Below are 23504 nucleotides of genomic sequence, written 5' to 3' on the forward strand. Positions count from 1 at the left end.
CGAGAAAGTCTGGAGAAGGGAACCAACACCGGACAACAGGACCACCTTCAAGCTTGCCACCCGGAAGCACCATCAGCTGATCCGCGCCGCCAAGAAAACTGCATTCAAGGACCGGCTGGACAACAACGCACACAACTGCAAGGAACTCTTCAACATCGTGAAAGAGCTTTCCAACCCCAGCGCAGGAAGCAACGACATCACCCCATCGCAAGACCTCTGCAACTCCCTCGCCTCATACTTCCACAACAAGATCGCGGACATACACAACAGCTTCAACAACCAACCAACGCACACCACGACCGAACAACCACCCCCCACCACCACCCTCCACGCCTGGACTCCGATCAGCACCGAAGACACCACCCGCACGATGAACTCCATCCACTCCGGATCGCCGACCGACCCCTGCCCTCACCACGTCTTCAACAAGGCCGATGCTGTCATCGCACCCCACCTGCGAGACATTATCAACACATCCTTCGACACCGCCACCTTCCCTGAGAGCTGGAAGCACGCCGAACTCAGCGCTCTACTCAAGAAACCCACAGCGGACCCCACCGAACTCAAGAATTACCGCCCCATCTCGCTCCTCCCGTTTCCAGCCAAAGTCATCGAGAAGACCGTCAACAAGCAGCTGGCCGCCTTCCTTGAGACAAATGGATCCCTCGACCCCTCACAGTCTGGCTTCCGAGCCAACCACAGCACCGAGACCGCCCTCATCGCCGCCACCGATGACATCCGAGCCCTGATGGACAACGGAGAAACAGCGGCCCTCATCCTCCTAGACCTCTCCGCGGCATTCGACACTGTCTGCCACCGCACCCTAGTACAGCGCCTCAGCAACGTCGGTATCCAGGAGAAGGCTCTGGAATGGATCATCTCCTTCCTCGACGGAAGAACACAGAGAGTCCGCCTACCACCGTACAAGTCAGAGGCCACCGAAGTTAGCTGCGGCGTCCCTCAAGGATCCTCGCTGAGCCCCACCCTCTTCAACATCTACATGAGCCCCCTCGCGGCCATCGCACGCCAACACAACCTCAGCATAATCTCCTACGCCGACGACACCCAGCTGATCCTCTCCCTGACCAACGACCCCGCCGCCGCCAGAGCCAACCTGCACGAAGGGATGAAAGAGGTAGCCGAGTGGATGACGACCAGCCGCCTGAAACTGAACTCAGACAAGACGGAGGTCCTCATCCTGGGCTCTTCACCCTCAGCCTGGGACGACTCCTGGTGGCCTCCCGCCCTGGGCACCGCACCCAAACCGACAGACCACGCACGCAACCTGGGCTTCATCCTGGACTCCTCCCTCTCCATGACCAGGCAAGTCAACAACGTCTCCTCGGCGTGCTTCAACATCCTACGCATGCTACGGAAGATCTTCTGGTGGATCCCCACCGAGACCAGGAAGACCGTCACCCAGGTACCTCGTCACTAGTCGACTGGACTACGGCAACACCCTCTACGCCGGTACCACCGCCAAGCTCCAGAAGAGACTCCAGCGGATCCAGAACGCCTCAGCCAGACTCATCCTCGACATCCCACGAACCAGCCACATCTCCGGACATCTGAGAGACCTACATTGGCTCCCCGTCAACAAAAGAATCACCTTCCGCCTCCTCACCCACGCACACAAGGCCCTACACGACCAAGGCCCGAGCTACCTCAACAACCGAATCAACTTCTACGCTCCCAAACGCCACCTCCGATCAGCCAACCACGCCCTCGCCGCCGTCCCCCGCATACGAAGAGCGACTACAGGAGGAAGGTCCTTCTCCCACCTGGCCACCAAGACCTGGAACTCCCTCCCGACCGACCTGCGCCTGACCCAAGACCACCTCTCCTTCAGGAAGAAGCTGAAGACCTGGCTGTTCGAGCAGTAGCGGCACCCCCCTCCCCCCAGCGCCTTGAGACCCTACGGGTAAGTAGTGCGCTCTATAAATGTCTTTGATTGATTGATTGAAAGCGAGCACGATCATTAAAATTCCCTCTGAAATTCGAAAAGCCCCCTCTACCTCTCGGTGGTCCCTGACCACGTCCCTGACGAGATGCATACAACACCGGACAATCTCTGGCCCAATGACCCAACTGTTTACAATACGCACATTGATTTCTATTTACGTCTGACCGACCCGAAGGGGGAACCATAGAATCCTCCCCTACCTCTTTCTACACCCCGACGAGGCGGACCATATACTTGTGCTAACATCACCTTAGTTTTCAAATCTTTCGCTTTCTTCTCCTCATTCCCCTTCGCTTCATCTTCCTGACGCTCATAATACTGAGCCATAGTCAGGAGGGATGCCGGAGACGAGATGGACCAAGAACTTTCACTCGCTTTTAAACGAGCTGCTATTCCCGGTAATAAATTCGCCACATATTTATCCACAAAAAGATGTCGACCCGTATCATCCGTAAGTGACTGACCACTGAAATCATGAAATGTCTCCTCAAAGCGTGTAAAGAAATCTGAGACTGATTCATCAACCTTCTGTTTACACGATGCTAACATATTCCAGTCAATCTTTTTAGGGGGAATAATTGTTTTCAACTTAGTCAAGATAGCAGCAGGAAGATCTAAAATAATCCGCGGTGGTTTTTGCGCGGGTTTTCTCTCCCTATCCTCATCCTCAATCTCAGACCATTTGGCCTTAAAAGCGTCCTGATCATCCACCTTCCGCACGGATCTCCACATATCCGGTGGTAAAATGAGCCCAAAGAACAGGTCTATATCTGCTAAAGTCATAGTACAAGAATTCAAGGCCCCTTCGACCTCTTCATAAAAGGCCGCTGGATTCTTGCGGGGGTCAGGCAATGCATTTTTTAATGCCATAACATCAGCCCTATGCCAGGGGGTATAGACCCAATTATACACAAAATATCCCTTCGCATCGGCGGAAGTAATATCCGAACTAGTTCCCGCTCCTTTAGGAGGAACATACAAAGGTGCCGCCTCTCGCATTGGTTTAGTATGCACTAATTCGCTCTTATCTGAGTGGGAGGTGGATGATTGGTCATCGCCGACACGTGGATCCGACTGCTCCTCCTCCCTTGCCTTTATGCGCGCTCTCTCTTTTAGGTCACTCGCCGCGTCCCGCAATGCAAACAGCCGCCGGACCGCATCAGGCGCCTTAGGGGGAGAAAAAACACCGTTACGTAATGCTTTAGCATCTAATACTACATCATCAGGCTCAATAACTTCTGAATATTTCCGAAAGGCAGTAATCACTTCATCAGAAAAGGTTTCCAGAAAATACAACTTCTCTCTATCCCGCCACTGTTCCAAAGAGTCCAATAATTCAGCAAGGGACAACTTGCCCTTAAGTGCACGAAGAGAAATTTTCCGAAGCTCACCCATACGCTCAACTGATAACATAGACCACGTGTCTACCTTATCCGAAACCAATCCAGACTCCTGTGATCTCGGGGCGGACGCGCCAACATAAGGGGGCGGAGAACGATTTAATAAATAAAAATCATCTTCAAGATTAGTAAGGACAGGATAAAGTGGCTGGCGGACAACATATTGACCCGAGACTTGCAACCTACGCTCTTTCTCTTGTCTCTCCGCCAGTTCTCTTTCCTCCCGACGCTTCGCTTCCTGTGCTCGCACATGATCATTTTTCCGTTGCTCTTTATCAAACAACGCTTTCTCACGTTTCTCTCGCTCACGTACTTCCTTCACCCATAACCGTACACATTCAAACATGTCTTGCCGAGCACGCCGTTTACACATACACTGTTCCACATACTCAATCTTACGCATATCAAACGATCCATACAAAGGCCAGCGCAACTCAGGATCCTTTTTGGTGTATTTCCTCCATACTGTGCTGTACATTATAGAAGAAAGACCATGCTTCACATACATATCCCTATTAGGAGTCCCCTCTGGGGGGGCTGGAGCAGATTCCTCGAGGTTCAACCTGTTTCCGAAACAGCAGCACCACCTACGGAGTGCGCTAAAAGCAGGCATGCTCAAAAATAGTGCAAAATATGCAGTATTATCAAAAAAATGGCACTTAAACTTTGCGCCGTTCAAATTTACACAACTCCGGAGAAATATCTCCACATTACCTGCCTATATGTGTTGCAACGCATATATTCTCACAGTAATCAATACAAAATATGACCGGTCATCACAAATCAAACTCAAATAGCCAACCCAGGCTTCAAAACTCGGAGCAAGTACCGTACAACGGTTCTTACCAATCAAGAGTGTCCAGATTCCAACTGCCAAGTTCCAAAATTCGCCCAAACGGCTGTCGCAGCAAAACCGACAGAAGAGGTCTCAGTCGAGGACCGGCGCCACCCAGAAGGTCAGTTCGGAAGGGAAGGAAGAAAACCTCGGGATGCCAGGACTAAAACGCCACTGACAGTGATCACATCCCCAGCAAAATTCCTCACCTTCGTCACGACCAGTCCTTCGAGCATCCGAGTCGCCGATGAGCCCCACGTGACGGGCGCCAATTGATAAATACAGGCCCCAGCTAGGCCCGCAGAATACAAGGGTTCTCTCTCCTGTAACAAAAGCTAGAAGGAAGTTGGCACGGAAACTGCAAAATACAAAGACAAAGTTTATTAACCCTTAAGGGTGGTCCTACAATCCATACAACACTCTTCAGTATTGCATAGAGTAGCACAAAGAACTTGCGTACACAGTCCCCTTTTATACACAACAGAGGGGCTCATAAGTGGGTGGATACAACATGAGGCAGAATTCATTACCTTTTATGGTCATTTTCGATACAGAATCAATATGTGGGCGGAGTTAACACACACCTAGCCCGCGAAAACATGGTCAAGCAAGGACTAACTGATAACAGATGTGGTCAAGTCTGGACATGCGCCAGACGGACAAAGGAACTATTTATAGACTGTTACTAGGCAGATTACAAGAGCAACTAACACGAAGATAGGACTCTTCTCGTGCTGAGCACGTGGAGACATGACAGTACAAAATGGAGTCCGGACATTAGGCAACATAAGACGGAAAACATGTTTTAACTAGGAGAGAATTCATGTCTTTAGTGAATGCTTAATCATATCGCCGTTTTAGTTTTCAACAACAGGACCTATAGTCACTGGTACTGTCAAAGCATCAGTATTGAAATTAAATTGACTTATTTTCTGTACTACTTCCTCCCTGTTTTTATTCAATGCTTCTCTTTCTTTATCTTGAAGTACCCTATTAACTGATGTATCATGTTAATGTTAATGTTATGGGGTGCTTATAAAGCGCAAACAATCATCCCAGATGGGATATCACGGCGCTATAGTTGCAGAATAAAGTGCATAGGTAATGCGGGGAAAGTGCAAAATGATTACGTTTTTAGTCGGGTTTGGGAAAGAGAAACGTTTTTAGCTGTTTCCTAAAGGATAGGTAATTAGTTATTAGTCTGAGGTTCACTGGCAGATTGTTCCAACTGTTAGCCGCCAGGTGGGTTTTAACGCGTGTGGTTCTGGCTCTAGCAGTAGATTGAGAACGTAGATTTCTGGATGGGAAATAGAGTGTGACTTTGTTTTTTAGGATGCACGGGCCTGTATTATGTAGTATTTTATATGTTATGCAAAGTAGCTTAAATATAGCTCTTTGTCTAATCGGCAGCCAATGCAGATCCCTCATGCAGCTCTTGGCTGAGTCATATTTTCTTTTGTTGCATATTGCCTTGGCTGCGGCATTTTGTACAGTTTGTAGTTTAGAGAAAAGATAGTCATTCATTCCTACAAATAGAGAGTTTCCGTAGTCCAACCTACTCATTAGTAGAGATTGGGCCAGGATCTTTCTGCAGTCCAATGGTATCCATGGAAAGACTCTCCTCAGCATTTTCAATAGTGCGAAGCCTTTACCACATATTGTGGATACGTGGGTTTTCATGCTTAAAGCGGTGTCCAATGACACCCCTAGATTCTTGGCAGTTGTAGTCGGGTCCGGGGGGGTGCCTAATGTTGTAGGCCACCAGCTGTTGTCCCATAGCTGGGAATGTCTGCCAAATAGCATTATTTCAGATTTGTCTGCGTTGAGTTTGAGACAATGACTATGCATCCAGGTGGCTAAATCAGTAAGGCAGTTGAGTAATCTGTCTTTGGGGTCATTCTCCTCGTCCAGTGAGATCATCAGTTGGGTGTCGTCTGCATAAGAGCAGATCCCGACACCCCATTTTCGTCCTATTTTGGCCAGTGAGGACACAAATATGTTGAACAGAGTCGGGCTCAATGAGGCCCCTTGTGGGACCCCATACTTGATGTTCCGGGGAGGGGATAGGAAATTACCCATCTGCACTGATTGTGTCCTATCTTGGATGAAGGACTGTAGCCATCCTAGGGCTTTTTCCCGAATTCCCTTTGCTGCTAGGATTTCTAGTAGATGATTGTGGGGTACAGTATCGAAAGCCGCCGAGAGGTCCAAAAGTATCAGGGCCACTGTTTTCCCCTGATCTACCATGGTTCTAATGTTGTCCGTTACTGCTAGGAGGGTTGTCTCCGTACTGTTGTTTGTTCGGAACCCTGTTTGAGATATATCCAATAAATCATTGGTTTCTAGGAAGTTGGACAACTGTCTGTTAACTAATTTTTCAAGTATTTTAGATAAGTAGGGAAGTTGGGATATGGGCCGGTAGTTTGCAGGATTGTTTACATCAGTGCCCACTTTTTTTAATAGAGGGGTCACTATGGCATTCTTCCAGATTTTGGGGAATTCGGCGAGATTTAGGGAGGAGTTCAAAGCTTTTGTAACTGCCGGACATATTATCGGGGTCAGTTGTGAAAAAATGAAATGAGGACATGGGTCTGAGGGGGAGCCTAACTTTACCTCTAACATGACTTTGCTCACTTCTTCTTCTGAGAAGGGGCCGAAATTGAGACAGTTCGCCTGCAGAGAGGGTGGTCCCTGAGGTTCTATGTGTTTCAACTTGGTGCTGGAAAATGAGGTGTAGATTGTATCTATTTTGTCGCAAAAATAATCATTGATTTTATTGCAATTTTCTTGAGAAGGAGGGAGGTTTGTTGAGAGACCCGTGGGACTGCATAGTTCTTTGACAATTTTAAAAAGTTCTTTCGAGGAGTTTTTGTTTTCTGTTATTCTGTGCGAGAAGTATTCCTTCTTTGCCTTCCTAATAGCTTTATTATAGAGTGTATGTTCTTTTTTGTAAATGGCTCTAGCATCATCGGTTTTATTAAGTCTCCATTTATGTTCGTATAGTGTGCATTTTCTTTTCATTATTTTTAGTTCTTGTCCGTACCATTTCTCAGATCTAGTGGATCTGTTTTTGTGTTGGGATTGTGTGACAGAACAGTGATCAAGAGCCTTACCAATGTTGGTCTGGAGTAACTCTATTTCGTCATTCGGGTCGATGATAGCTGTATTTGTGTGTGAAAAATCTTGCTGAAATTTTTCGACCGAGAATCTTTTCCAGCTCTTGGTTTTAGATGATGTCCAGGTTCGAGGTTTTGAGTTTTTGGAAAATAATTTGAACGAAAACTCAATTAGAGAATGGTCTGTCCAGATCATTGGTTTTATAGTATTGATTTCAATGGTGTCTATATTAGAAAAGATTAAATCTAATGTGTGTCCTGCTATATGTGTGGGCTTGTCGATTCTCTGAGTAAGCTGTAGAATTTTCATATCCTCTAGTAGTTGTCTAGTAAGGGCATTGTTACCGTTATCATAATGTATGTTGAAGTCACCTATCAGCAGGAAGTTTTTATTTTTAAGGCAGACTGGCATGATTTGTGCAAGGAGCTGGGCACAAAAATCCAACGTACTGCCTGGGGGATTGTAAATTATAGCTCCTCCTAGTAGAATGTTGGTGTTTATGGATACCGAGAAGGCCATAGCTTCGTGACTGTTGGCCTGTGTGATTACCTCCTGTCTACAGGAGAGGGAGTCTTTGAATAGTAAGGCTACTCCCCCGCCTTTCTTCTCTGTCCGATTCAAATGAAGTATTTTATACTCATTTGGGAGGGCAGTTGCAATGTCGGGGGTGCTATGATGATCAAGCCACGTTTCTGTTATAAAAGCTAAGTCAGGGTTGATTTCAGTCAGGATGTCCCATATGTCCATAGCATGTCTGGGTAGTGATCTGGCATTGATATAAATGCATTTAAGGATAAAATTTGGGGTACTTATTGTAGTGGGCTCGAGCCAGCTGATACTCTCCCATCTGCAATTAATGCAGCAGAAGGGGCCTGAGGTATTTACAGGTCCCATTCGTGCACATAGTGCTGGGTTACCGATTGTTTTATTGTTGAGGCTTTTGAGCTCATCGCTAGAGTAATATGTGCGGTAGTTCATTTTACCTTGGCTGGGGCTGCCTGTTTGTGCAGGGGGTATGGCCCCTGGTCCCGGCCCGTCGCGGACGGGCGCAGACGGGCCTGCCTTTGGCGCGCCTTTGGCGCGCCGGCGGCGCGCCCGCTGCGCGCGTCCGCTGCGCGTTGCGCTGGGCATCGTCTTTTGACTCGTTTTGCTTTAGACTGATTGGAGGGTTGGACCGGAAATGCCGGCCCCCTTTTGTTGCACGTGACTCCCTCCACACAATCCGAAGAATCGGTGGTGGACCGGGGAGTATGTGCTTCTGAAGGCGGTAATAGTGCGGTAAGAGTGCGGTACGATTGAATGTGTGATTAAAAAGTGGATTTTCTAAAATGTACACAATATAACACAATGTTTAAAAGACTTAAAACAATGTTTTAAAATATCATGTAAATCTTGCTGATAGCGACGTTGGGAGCCCTTTACCAGGCGCTCCAATCTAACAATCTAACAGTGGTTTAGTAACACAGAGGGCCCTTTGCCAGGCGCTCCTCTAACGTAACCAGCAGGCACTCTCGCTCTCGCTCTCACCGTTTGCTTTGAGTGCGTCCGCTGCGCGTTGCGCTGGGCATCGTCTTTTGACTCGTTTTGCTTTAGACTGATTGGAGGGTTGGACCGGAAATGCCGGCCCCCTTTTGTTGCACGTGACTCCCTCCACACAATCCGAAGAATCGGTGGTGGACCGGGGAGTATGTGCTTCTGAAGGCGGTAATAGTGCGGTACGATTGAATGTGTGATTAAAAAGTGGATTTTCTAAAATGTACACAATATAAAACAATGTTTAAAAGACTAAAAACAATGTTTTAAAATATCATGTAAATCTTGCTGATAGCGACGTTGGGAGCCCTTTACCAGGCGCTCCAATCTAACAATCTAACAGTGGTTTAGTAACACAGAGGGCCCTTTGCCAGGCGCTCCTCTAACGTAACCAGCAGGCACTCTCGCTCTCGCTCTCACCGTTTGCTTTGAGCGCGTCCGCTGCGCGTTGCGCTGGGCATCGTCTTTTGACTCGTTTTGCTTTAGACTGATTGGAGGGTTGGACCGGAAATGCCGGCCCCCTTTTGTTGCACGTGACTCCCTCCACACAATCCGAAGAATCGGTGGTGGACCGGGGAGTATGTGCTTCTGAAGGCGGTAATAGTGCGGTAAGAGTGCGGTACGATTGAATGTGTGATTAAAAAGTGGATTTTCTAAAATGTACACAATATAACACAATGTTTAAAAGACTAAAAACAATGTTTTAAAATATCATGTAAATCTTGCTGATAGCGACGTTGGGAGCCCTTTACCAGGCGCTCCAATCTAACAATCTAACAGTGGTTTAGTAACACAGAGGGCCCTTTGCCAGGCGCTCCTCTAACGTAACCAGCAGGCACTCTCGCTCTCGCTCTCACCGTTTGCTTTGCGCGCGTCCGCTGCGCGTTGCGCTGGGCATCGTCTTTTGACTCATGTAAAATTTGATGAATTAAGGGTGTTCCCATTACCGGTGCACTTGGGGTGACTCTACTGGGTCCTTCTTGGTACGGTGGAGGATTTTTAGTTAGAATTTTCTCCAACAATTCATCATCTGATTCACCATATCATGTCACATTCATGTGTTTTGTTTTCTCCTTACACTTGCTTCCCGACTGTTCTTCAGCCATGAACACTGGATATAATCATGATCAAATGCCTCAATCTCCCATTCTTCCAAAGCTTCATACTGTGTCATTCTAGGATTTGGGTCTAACGTATTCATTCTATCTCTCAAATTCTGAAGTATCTTTAAATTGAAAGTACCATGTTCCGGAAAAGCCCAAAACACCATCATCTTTCATATACTCCACCCAATTCTCCAACCATACACATGTGTGATATCCTTTCTCCATCATCATAAATGAAGCAGGCGTTTTAGGTGGCGGGATTGGAATTCCCTCTCTAGTTATTACAGGTTTGTCTTCCTTAAAGAAATATTTTATTCTCCTCATTGACGTCATTTTTCTTTCGTCTTCTGAACATTTCAGACGGACGATATAGGAAGGTTTGTTCCGTATATCTTCTAGCTCTACTACCTACGTCTCGTCCTATGTCAGCACAACTCACACCTGCAGTCAAATCAGGACTCAACATACGATTCTTTTTTGACCAATCCTACCGCGGCTTCTATCTATCAACCAATCAGACACAGGCTCGTGGTCTGACCAATGCCAGCGCAGCCTTTTGTGACGTCCGTATTGCTCCTTACTACTGACCCCTCCTTCACAATCTGCTTCTGTCGCTCGCCCGCTGTTTTCCACCAATCCCAGCGCAGCTCACTGTGATGTCAGTACAACTCCGGCGACTGACCCTCCCTTCACAAGGTAATATGAAAAACATATTTCTTCAACTCTTCATAAAATAAAACTTCATTAGAAACAACATGAAAACATTCGCTACTCTGTCTTTGCCACTAAACAAAGGATAGATTTCGACTTATTCTGGAGCTTCAGAATTACTCCTCTTCCACTGCAAGTAAAACCCCTGTTTACCCTTCATTCAAGCTCGGGAGAACCTGTTACTCCTTCAGTGTTACCCCTACTGGGAAATAAGACCAAAGTTTCACTAGTGAACCCTCTGCTATCTCAGCTTATATACGAAATAGGCCCTAGTTTAATACTGACAGCTCTACGTAGCTTCTCAGTATTATTCCAGCAGACGAGTAACTTCACTGCATTGTGGCTCCAGTCACCACCGCTAGTCATTTTACCGGGATTCTGGACAATATAAAACAAGACGCTAACTCTTTTGTTAAACATAAATCAATAATCAATATTTATCACCAAATTAGTGAATAATAACCATAACTCTGCTACCAGAAAACTGATCCAGCGGTGTACCAACAACAGATAGTCTACTACCTTATACTCACCTGGGCCCATAAACACACACAATTGAGTAAACCGCTGGTTTGTCAAAGTTTATATTTTCACAATGTTTTAGTATTAGTTATTTTTTACTCCTAACTAACTTTTCACTGATCAAAAAGTTCTTTCCTCAGTTGAACTAGTTGATGGTGATAATTAACATAATTCTAGCTTTTCTATACCTTAAAGTAAATAACCACAGACTCAGGAGAGTTTTAAATCTTTATCTTAATTAAATGCATGTGAACCACTTCACAAATACAGTACAATCACCATCATTCATAGGAGAGAAAATTCAATTGATTATTCATCAAACATATACTACGGACTCATACAATGATCAATGCTCAGAAAGGAAGAGGACAGAGAGAAAAGAACATCTGCAAATAACGTGAAATTATAGTTACCAAGCATGGTGTGAAAGACCAACCCCATGGCCAAGGAGCTGGTAAGGGTCCCCCGGGAAAGGTCAGGCGACAAAGACTTCATGACAGGATTCAGGACAGGATAGTTGACCTCTCTAGAATACCGACGATTGCGCTGCACCCCTCTCTGACACTCTCTTCCTCCTCGAGATTCTTCCGCGATCTTCTGATCTAACCCAATTAAATTAGGATAGTAGGTTCTGCATTAGGCTCTTCATCAGCATCTCGCAGCATCTCCCGCTACACGGACAGCATCTCCCGCTACCCGGACAGCATCCAGAGCTCTGCTAATGAACTAACGCTATCTTAATTATACCTTTCGTTCTTCATGTTCCACCCACTAAAGTTTCAATATCGTAAAAATACGAAATATGATTGGTCAGGCAAGGGGAGAACCTCCGTCACACCATGCTTACATGTCATTAATATTTATTCACAATTTTAGTTCATGTTAATCTTGCAACATTTTATTAACATTCTGAATGCAAGTCCACATCGTTTAACTTTTCACCATCCGTTCCCAGAGTATATCACTTGTGTCCTTGGCTTCCGTTCAACATCCAAATTATCATTCCGGGATAAGCTTTTCAGTGTAAATGGGCAGTCTTCCTTTTACTCAGCTTACTTCAGTTATACAAGAGAGGCCCAAATGCGCACTAGTGATGAAGTCAGAAAGACAAATATTAATTTCACAAATAAAGTGGTCGCACTGTGTACCACCCACCTCTACTCTTTATTTATTAATACTTTTCCAGCATTAGCATTAGTAAAATAGCTTGTTTTCATTTCAGCTAAGCAGATGCCATGCACGCGACTCTTCAAGACTCCATTTTAGTGTCTTCAACTCATGCAGAGGAATAGCCCTCCAAGCGCTAGCTCGTCATCGTACGTAGATGCAGTTGACACATGTGCAATAAAGATTTCCCGTTTAAAGCGGTTTTAGTCCTTCGTTCATGTTATCCAAGTTAGTAAACACATAAGCAAGCTTCACTAACCCACGTATTCATGTGGTGCGCATTCGTTTAACACAAAACAAATTTAATAACTTGTTAGTGAGTTAAAGGAGCGGATTGCTTCCGAGCAAGTCTCTTTTCTACGACTCCTTGCTCCATCACAGGCATATTTTTGTAAGCAAAAATGTTTTTTATATAAATGAATCAATATAGTATCATATACATTATGAAGAATTCCAGTAAACTGGCATAATACATTGGTATAGCAACACTGGTGCCATCCCACAATCCCTCAAAGCTAATCAACTACATTCATAATGGGGATATAGGGAAACGCAAAATCCTCTTTACAATGTAATTTCATGAATCCACAGTCCCAGTGGTTTAAATCCTTAGCTTTCAAATGGTTTAAACAGGTCTGAAGCACCTCAAGATGTAGTAAATGGAGTTAGGGAGGATAGACTTGTCCGTCTATGATGTCATAAATTATGTTAATGTGGACAGACTTGACAGGCTATCCTCTTTAACTCCATTTTCTACATCTTGTGGTGCTTCAGTCCCTTCTAAACCATTTGAAGGCCCAACAAGGCCCTCATTCACCAAGTTCATGTTACACACGTAAGCAGTATCTTTTACCTCACCCCTTTCAACATTGACAGCATGAGACCATAGAACGTTTGGTGTTGATTAGAGATACTTCAATCTGCAGCCATATTTTATTCATGAAAACCAAACAGATTAAGGACATAAAAATGTCTGCTTTACGGAGACCTCACACCTCAAAAGTATAAACAAGATTTTTACATTTCTCCCCAGTGTTTTAACATAGTCAGCTAGACATCGAGGCACACAGCCAGCACTTGTAGTTCCACCTGCAAGTAATTGCACATGTTGTACCTATACTTCCCTGTACCTACATTGTTTGTGGCATGTTTTACTGCCTGTTTTTCTAACATGTGTAAGTACAGCATATGCAGTGTTTCTTATTACTGTACATGGAAATGTCCTTGTCTTGTAGTTTTTGTTATCTGTGGTCTGTGATAGGTGGCTGCATTTACTTATTCAGCTTCAAGTAGGTGGATACAGAATCAAGACAAAAAGCTTCTTGGTTTGAGAATCCTGCATGACAATCAGACAAGAATGTTATAATAAGTTCAAAAACCTTTTCTAAATGACCAACCAATTGTCACAGCCTTGTTTTGCTTTAGTGGGAATCTTACTGCCCTAGAGCAGCTCCAGTCTTCGAATGCCTTCCCTGTTAATTATTTAGTCCCCAAAATTCACAAACAGCTGTAATTGTATTGCATTGTAAATGTCAAGTCAATTCATGACTGTGCTCATTTATGGCATATGTAAATGTGAATAATTCAATTAACCAATGTTGTGCGGTTCCAATTTTCTTAGTCAGACTGTGCGTTTAGACAATATATGCTTCAAAACTATGTGGGACTGAGTCCACTCTGCGCAAACACAACAAGATGATGGAGGGAGTGCTGAAACCTTTAAAACACTCGCCCCCAGTCAAGAGATCTGTGTTACATCCATCATTCTTTTGCTCACCATGGCACCCCAGTTTGGACCCAGCCATATGCAAATCAGGCTTGACCCTCCTCTCCATGGGAAAAGTCCAGCCCGAACTGCCAGGCTAGGTCCTCCCTAGACAGGCAACAATCATTCTGGGACTGGTTTCGTGGTATCACCCCCCATCTGCCAGGCTAGCTTGAAACCAGTGGCACAGCGAGCAAGGGACCCAAGTTTGAGCATACCCTTGGCTATATAGGGCGAGCATAGCAAACATAACAGGATGATGGACAGAGTGATGACATTTTTTAAACACTCATCCCCAGTCAAGAGATCTGTGTTAAATCCATTGTTCTTTTGCTCACCATGTCACCCTAGTTTGAACCCAGCCATATGCAAATCAGTCTTGACCCTCCTCCCAATGGGAACAGACCATCCCGAACTGCCAGGCCAGGTCATCCCTGTACCGGAAACAACCATCCTGGGACCTGTTTCGGGGTATCTCCCCACTTCAGCCACTTCAGCCATGCTAGCTTGAATCCAGTGGCACTGCGAGTAAGGTACCCACGTCTGGGTATACCCTTGGCCACTTAGGGCGTACTTACCATCAGAATATGTTGGCTTAATTCCCGACTAGCTTGCAGTGTGCCATCTGGGCCCCTAAACTGACAGAGCATTGAGTGGTGTCTGCAACCTCAGATCATGACAACCCTAATTCCCCTAAGAAACTGTGGAAACAGATTATACCCTTTTGCTAGTAAATCGGGCATGCCCAAAAGGGAATTTCAAAAATGTATTGAAACAATTGTACTCTTGTATAAAATCCGTGCGCTGCAATGATTAATAGAATGGAACAAAACATTGTTACCAGCATTACAAGAATGGTGAACAGAATTAATAATTCAACCATGGTGCCTTTACATTAGTTTTTATGAATACATATAATTGCACTCCTACCTAGCGCTGCCTATCCTATAAAGCACAGGGTGTACAGGTTCTTCCAGATTACCCTGGAGTGGTCTAACTCCCCATTTACCTGCGGGCGTGTGTCATCTAGCAGCCTGCCTTGGTGTAGAACAGTTCAGTCTTCTTCTGGATGGTGTTGAATTCCAGCCAGCCCAGAATTTAGGCATGGGCGACCTTTGACAATCCATCGAGATACTCCTCTGTCTACACAGAGGCATAGTGTTGGTTATACAATAAACTGCACCCATTCGTTTTGTGCCTTAGTTTTGGTCCTATTGTCATTGTTGATTGTATTCACACAGCCGAACGGACAACAAACAACGACATTTCGCACAGTGTAATAAGTCCTTGTTCAGAATGTAAGGCAAGATAATATGCCTACGAAGAAATATAACTGTAAGCAAACCATTTCTGAGTACATTATCTCATGAGGCCATGCAAGCAAATGTGTATTAAAAGAAATCGTTTGAAAAGATGTCAACTTTAACCACACAACCCCAATGTCAATATGCGGTAATAACCCGGAGCCACTTTTGTGACATACCTTTATAAAAAAGTTTTTGTATGCAATGTGGTTAAATTTATGTCTCTGTGACGCTTGTCAATACTTTAAGTCTGCCTGTTGGTTTTTAACTAGGATTTGTTTTCTCGGCAGGATCCAATGGTGAGATTAGCAAGTCCGGCCTCTTTGCCCTTTGCACCTTGGATGGTGAGTAGATCTGGCTTATTTATAGCTCCTTCACTGGCACTGTAGATTCGGGTCCCTATAGTGGTGCCAGTTAAGATTAAAATAAATCGTGCACTATTAAAACTGCAAAGTGGTTTACAGCGACCGCCCCACCTGGCATTTCTTTCCAGTTTAAGGTCCTGTCACAGAGGTTTATTTGGTGTTTTCATACATATGACTAAAACATTTTGTGGTAATCTTTATTTACTCTTCTCCAATATGAGTAGTGACTAATTTAGATACCAGAGTGAAGCATTTGTATCAGTCTAACAGGATACCAGCAAGCTAGGGCCTATACAAAATGTATGGCGGGAATTGCCTGCGGCCGTGGAGGATGGAAAGGGAGTACTGGAGTAAATGAGAAATACAGTATTCATTTTTTGGCTGCTTTCTGTTGCGTGTAGTCTCTTATAATTTCATAACAAAAATAACCATTCTCATAATATTTTGTATCTTATCTCTTTGAAAGAAATCCCAAAACACTTGTTTCTATCAAAATTAACAAAAGACACATTTTGTTTGATTTCAGGTCTATCTTATTTATTTATTTTTTTTAGCTCGTCTTTTATTCAGAGAATCACATTACATGTTGTCCCACAGGGTCATGGAGCAACGAAAAAGAATCACGTTATCTTACATTTCAGGTTACTAGTGCAAAATATCACTGCAGCCTCAATGTTTGCCCATGTACTCGGCTCCAGAGTGTCATTGCAATGCATACATCTCTATATATAATACACAGGACAACTTCCGTAGGAGTAAGTTATGTGCAGAAAAAAACATAACAATAAAAACAACAAACTTAGCAGCGACAGGCAGTCGGTCGGTATTCCCCAAGAAATCCTTTAACAGAGGGCAGGAAACAATTCTACATATGAGTCAAGCCCCCCCGGCTCCTGGGGCAGTTCACCATCCCACCTGGGCAGTGAGCAAGTGGAGTGCATGCGTGGGGTAGCGATTGGAAGCGTCTCAATCTGCTAAAATAAGTATACGAGCTATCTATTCTGCAGGGATAGCTAGGGGGCGAAAAGAGAAACAACCCACACCTATCCCCCCACCCCGTGTCCCACAATCAGTGCAATCTCTGGTCACTCCTTCCCATGTACGCCGCGTAGCCATAAATTGTACAACAGCTTAGTCAATGGGTCACCCTACGGTGTCAACGTGGGGGCAGAAATATCTGTCGTCTGCGGAGACACCACAGCCTCCTCATCCGATCCCTTCATCCGACAGAAGGCTCTCCAACATGTCCCCCAGATTGCACTCTGCGCATCAGTATGAACCGAGCACAGACCGCAATCCTCAGCCACACCCCACTCACTCAGGTCAGCCTTCCATTTATCCAGCCAGGGGAGTATAGGGTGAGTCCAGTGTGTGGCAATGCAGAGTTTAGCCAGTACGAGTCCCAGGAGGGTAAACTTATGTCGCTTACGAGCCCCCAACTTCAGGATCGGGTGTGCGCCCTGGAGACTTCAGTTTATCTTTATAAATATATTTGCCGCAGATGCATGTGTTCCTAATCCAACGTGGCCACCCAATTTTACTGTTTGTTTTTATGCTCAGGAATTAGCTTCTTGGATTTCATTTTAAACTTCCTATTTAGTTAACAATTTTCTTCCACCTATTTTATCTGTATGTGTTTCGGTCCCCATCTTTATTGAAAATTTTAAGGCCACATAGAACAACAAAGTTACTCTCATGTGTCCATGAACTTTCTCATCAAATCCGTCCCCCTAAGGCGAAGACCTGTTACCCCGCATCACTTTTGAGCCATTTGTGCTGAATCCGCAAAACGTTACCTGCAGGGTCTCTCCTAGGTCCCATGGGTGCCATCTCTTCCATCCTGGCCTAGGATTAGGAAAATATTCTTATTAAACCGTGGCAGATTTTGTTAACTTTTTTCTCCTTACATGAACCATGCAACAAACCTTCCAAGGATTGGTCCAAATAATTTTAATGGAAATCCTTACTGGAAGTAGTGGTGCTTGGATAGTAGGTCGCTCTCAGCGTCAAATTAAAATGAGCTCAACTCTTAAGTAGCGCTTGTTGACTAGGTTTCATCCTGGATACAGCACTGATTCAACATTAGTAGCTGTTTGTGATGAATCATGTTTACCAATTTTCATGTGGGTGTATGTCACACCTCGTTTAGGGGGTACAGAGCGGGAGGGGGCTACCGAGCTGCAACCATGATGGTTGTGGTAATTTGTCTCCAGTGTCTTGGGGTGTCCATTGTGCTCTGGCTATGTAAATTGGGCCAACTACACCTGGGTAGCGATGGCCAGCAGTCAAAGGCTTCTCTGGGAGGTTGTGTGGGGCAGAGATGCTGAAATCAATCAGTCAAACAACAAACACAATTATTGGTAAAAAGTAAAGTACTTTAATATCACAGCAAAATAAAAAGCGAAACACCGTAAGGGGCGGGCAGTTACAGGCTTCTACAAACACATTTATGGGGCGGTAGCCAATTACAACAATTCGTAAACTCTATAGCGGTCTACAACAGGTTCTTTGGTGCCCACAATAATATACAGTGTTTTGGCAGTGATTAAAAGGTCATAGTCAAGAATCAGGCACAGGGGTGAAATCATTTTTAGACTTTTCTAACAACCAATAGTGTTGCTTGGGTTTTAGCAAAATAGTTTGCACTATGAATTGTTTATCTCCCTAATGTGTTTTTACCTTTTTGAGTTGAAGATACAGTCTCTCAGTCTTTAATTTCAAGCTGAGTGGTACTTGTTTGCTGGGTCCTGGCTTTGAAATTGGTAATGCGCTCTTCACCGTTGCATTGAAAAGCGGATGCATGATTGTGGGCAGCAGGCCTGCATCTTGAATCTTACTGCTGGGAATGAGCAGAATGGCAGACTTTGGCAGCAGTCTCTCGACTTCGGCAGTTGCAGTCTCCAGGCCGTTGGAAGTACTCGGCTACTGCAGTGTTGTAGGTCCTCGCAGGTTGCACAGCATGTTTCAGCAGCAGCAATAAAGCTCCCTTTGGTCATGCTGCATTGATGTGGAACAGCAAGCTGTGACTTGGGGGCTGCCCATGGTTATCAATTTGCCACATAAACCACACAGGGATTCCAGCTAACCGCTCAGAGCTTGGGAAGGCGCAGTTTACGCTCCCATTATGATTTGTCTCTTCTGGTTGCTTCACACTCTGGGAGTGGGAGTGAGCAGTCTTTTTTCCTGCAGTACCAGGCACTCTCCTTTTTTCTCAGTTTACTCTAATGCAGGCACTAGGCAGACCCACAGATCTCCAACAAGCTGCAGAGACTTCAGGTAATGGCCCCTCACTTCTCGGAGACAGACACCAATGCTGGATCTCAGGAGATGTTTAGTTACTCCGCAGAGAACTACTTTCCTTGGTCAAGAAGAACTTACAACTGGAAGTGGGTTTGACCAACCTTTTTTTTTTTTAACAACAAATTTTATTGCGTTTACAACCACCAGTGGGCGAACTCCAGTATGCATCAGAGAGGCAAATGACAAATTGTGAGAACAAAAGATACCGTAGAGGGTCACACCAGAAGATCTACAAAACATTCGATCCAACAACCCACCCCACCACCCCACACCACACACCACATTTCCCATGAAGAACAATATAGGCAAGTATTATGACAAGAATAAGTCCACAGCTGCAACCAAAGAGTACATTAGATTGGGGAGTCACTTACAACCAGTCGCTCAATAGGGTCCGGGTTAGCTGGCTGTACGAGGAAGGACAGGTCGATACCCCTGTATTTTGCCCACCTAGTCCAGATTTTCCCATGTTTCTGCGGGCACCCCCGTGCCTGAAATACCGCCACCTCGGCCGACATACATTTGTCTAAGGCTGTTGTCCATACTGCCACCCCAGGAGGAGAGGAAGATATCCAATGCTGCGCAATGTTTCGCTTGGCTAGGGTGAAGCCTAGGAACAAGAGATGTTGCTTGTATCTGTTACCCCCGATGTCTTCTGTGCCGTGAAAAAGTGTAAGTCTAGGGTCTGCCGGGATGTCCCAACCCAACACCCGCAGCAGACAGGACAACACACCCGACCAAAAATGTTGTAGTGCGCCGCAGCCCCAGACTGTGTGGAGAAACGACCCCTCCTCAGTGTTACAGCGGAGGTATGTAGGGGACTGAATAGCTCACATCCTCCACAGGTGAAGACGAGTGTAATATATTCTGTGAATGTATTTAAACTAAATCAGTCTGTACCTAGAGGAGATGGCCGCATACCTGGGGCTGGCAAGGACCTCTGTCCAATCATAGTCGTCAGGGCCAGTAGATCTGCCTCCCACGCGGCCCTAGTCTTTTGTACGTTCGTCTTGGAGTGTGTAGTCAAAGTTTGATAGATTTGGCGGATTTTGTGTCCTCCTAGATCCCCCAATAACAGTCTACCCTCCAGTGGGTGGAATTCGGGCAGGGACTGGAGGTGCCTTATCAGGGGGGACAGGGCATGGCAAAGCTGAAGATACTTACGAAGCTGAGACTTGTGCAGGTCAAACTCCTTCTGCAGCCTCTGAAAGGATTTAAGTGTGGGCCCACGCATCACATCTCCCAACGTAGAGATTCCTATAGTATCCCACCTGTGGAATCCGGTTAGAGTGGAGATCGGCCGGAGATGCGTGCCCTGCCAAAGGGGAGCCGTGCCCATCAACATGCCCCACCAGCCCATGGACCGGGTCATACGTCTCCAGACCTGAAGTACAGTACAGCAGGCCGGGGGAAGGGCCTCTAAGGACGAGTTACTGTATAGAAGACAAAGCAGTGGGTATTCTGCCAGGAAGAGCCGTTCCACCGCATAAGCCGGATCAGTTTGGGGGTTGTACCACCATTCATTGATTACTAGGAGCTGCGACGCCCAATAATACGCTCTAACGTCTGCTGCTGCAATCCCGCCGCAGTAGGTGGACTGGATACAGGTTGCCAGGGCCACCCTTATCGCCCCTCCCCCCCCCCAGAGGAATCTGTTTAGAAGCGCATTGATTTGGAGACACTACAACGGGGGGATAGGATACGAGTAATTCTGCAGTCTATAGAGCAATCGCGGTAAGGACGCCATTTTAAAAATAGCGGACCGACCGTATAATGATAAGGGAAGGTGGGACCACACCGTCGTCTCCTCACGTACAGCAGCGAGCAGGGGGGAAATGTTACGCAACCACGCCACAGTGGGACATCTGGTGATGTGGACACCAAGATATTTAAACCCCTCGTCAGCAATAACTAGTTGTGCGGCCCAAGTTTGACTCCCCTGCTCGCCACATATAGGGAAGAGGACCGACTTGGATGGGTTGGCATGTAGGCCAGTCGTTTCGCCGAATACCCGCAGAATCTCAAGTACCCTCGGCCCAGTAACCCAAGGGTCGGAAAAGAACAGCGCGTCATCAGCATACAGGGCTATCCTGTCTACGCATTCAGGTGACCAGTCCAATCCCCAATAGACCGTATCCAGGCGCACCCATGCAGCTAAGGGCTCTATAACTAAGGCGAAGAGGAGCGGAGAGAGGGGGCAACCCTGCCTGGTCCCTCGGCGGATGGGGAAGGAAGCAGAATGGTAGCCGGCCACGCGAACTGAGGCTGTAAGATCCGAATATAATAACTTTACATATGCACGAAACCGGGGCCCTAAGTTTACCGCTTCTAAAAGTTTAAAAAGGTAGGTCCAACTCAAGGAGTCAAACGCCTTGTCAATGTCGGCGAGCAGGACTGCCGCAGGGCGCCCTAGACGGTGGGCCTCAGCGACTGCAGTGTGCGCGCGCCTGATGTTATGTCTGGTAGAACGTTGTGGCATAAAGCCCGATTGGTCCGGGTGTACGAGATCTAGAATGCAGGTGTGGAGGCGATCCGCCAACACCTTCCCCAGTAATTTCGGCTCAAAGTTTAGTAAAGATATGGGGCGGTATGAGCCCGGGTCCTCCGGGGGACGACCCGGCTTAAGGAAAACAACTATTTTGGCGTGGCGCCAGTCTGGGGGCAGGATCTTCTGTTCTGATGCGTGGTGCAACGCGCTGAGGAGGTGGGGACCGAGGGTCCCTCCCTATATGAGGGTTGCAAAAAATCGCAGAGGAACCTGTTTGGGCCCAGTACGTGGCCTGGGTGTGTAGCAGCAATGGCCGCCTGCAGCTCGTCTAGAGAGATGGGCTTATCGAGAGCACCTCGCTGCTCGTCCGAGAGGCGCCTGGGGGGAATATCTAATAGAAAGGCATCAAGAAGCAGTTCGGCGAGACCCTCGCGGTCACTGTATAGGTCGGCATAAAAGTCGGCAAAGGCCTGTACCACAGGCCCTGGGGAGGTGCATAGGTCACCCACAGGAGATCTCAGGAGGAGGACTTGAGTCGGGGCGGCCCTCGCTTGGCATAGTCTGTGGAGCATCTGACTAGATTTGTCACCTCACTGGTAGATCCTATATTGCGTCTCCAGCCAGGCCTCCTTGGCGTTGTCAGTAAGCAACTGGTGTAGCTGCTGTTGGACATGGAGCAAGTTGCGGCGAGCACCATCATCGGAACCTTCCACTAACGAAGTTTGAAGGGCCCGCTGTCTATCTTCCAAGTCTTGGACCTGGGCCATATGGCGCCGCTTTTCTCTGGTACGATAACTGATATCATCCCCCCGAATGGTAGGTTTAAAGGCTTCCCACAAGATAATCGGGGATTGGGTAGACCCAGTGTTAAAGGTGAAATAATCCGCCGTGGCCCGATGGAGCATCTCCTGATACCCGGTATCCCTAAGCAGCCAAGGGGACATGCGCCAACGATATTGGGCACGGCTGGTCTGCAGGCGGAGTTTGAGTTGGATTGGTGAGTGATCGGACAAGCCGCGCGGTAAAATAGAGGTATAGGACACCCAATGAATATAGCTTCGTGGGAGGAAGAAGTAATCTAAGCATGAAAGGGTGGGTTGTACGGACGATGCATAAGTGAAACCGGCCTCAGAGGGATGGAATGCCCGCCGAGTGTCCACCCACCCTAATGTATGTGTCAAGATATTGAGTTTGGACCTAGGAGGAGGAGTGGCCGGAGGTCGTGCTTGCCATCTAGCCGAGGGAGCCATTATGTCATTCCAGTCCCCACCCAGGATAGACAGACAGTCAGGGAGATCCCCCCCAGAGCTGCATCAGTCTGTCAATAAATGTCTGGCCAAGAGGAGGTGGGGTGTATATGCTCCCGATTGAGATCCGTTCCCCAGCCAGAGTACCAGAAATGACCGTGAAGCGGCCACCGGGGTCAGACCAATGCTGAGTGACTTGGAATGGGACTCTGTGATGTATAAATATGGCTGTACCGCATGCCCCCCTGGAGAAGCCGGAGTGATACACCGTAGCATATCCATAGCGAGAAAGACATGGGGCCTTGTTGCCCAGCATATGAGTTTCTTGCAGCAGCAAGACATCAGCTGAGTATTGTTTTGCCAGGACCAAAGACCAAATGGGTGAGAAAAATGATGAAGTGCTGATTGCAGCAGTTCCTACAGAAATGCGAGCTATCCAGGAGCCCCTTTTCGCTGATCCTTCTGTGCCTTGAGTCACTAGGTACAATCTGTGCCTTCAGCTGAGGAACGGTGCACTAAAGGAGAAATCAGATTAGACAGGGAGGGACTGTGTAAGTTAGGGTGTACTTTGCTATAGTACCAACAGAGTTAGTTTAAGGTGCTATGAGATTTGTGCACTGTTTGAACATTGGACAGGATAGGTTGAAAGTATCCCCTTTGGGGTACATTATCCTGGCCGAC

General features: G+C 46.5%; 1 protein-coding gene across 2 annotated transcripts in view; it reads left to right on the forward strand.

The window, feature by feature from the left end:
- ITFG2 (integrin alpha FG-GAP repeat containing 2) overlaps window positions 1-23504 on the forward strand; it is a 595129-nt gene that overhangs the window by 347953 nt on the left and 223672 nt on the right. For both annotated transcript variants that reach the window (XM_085652304.1, XM_085652305.1), the window contains one exon: window positions 15714-15767. In XM_085652304.1, coding sequence (XP_085508430.1) covers window positions 15714-15767 — 54 coding nt within the window. The remainder of the gene's footprint in view (window positions 1-15713; window positions 15768-23504) is intronic.

The sequence above is a fragment of the Triturus cristatus genome, chromosome 4_1, assembly GCF_964204655.1.
Source record: "Triturus cristatus chromosome 4_1, aTriCri1.1, whole genome shotgun sequence".
In the NCBI taxonomy this organism is placed as follows: Eukaryota; Metazoa; Chordata; class Amphibia; order Caudata; family Salamandridae; genus Triturus; species Triturus cristatus.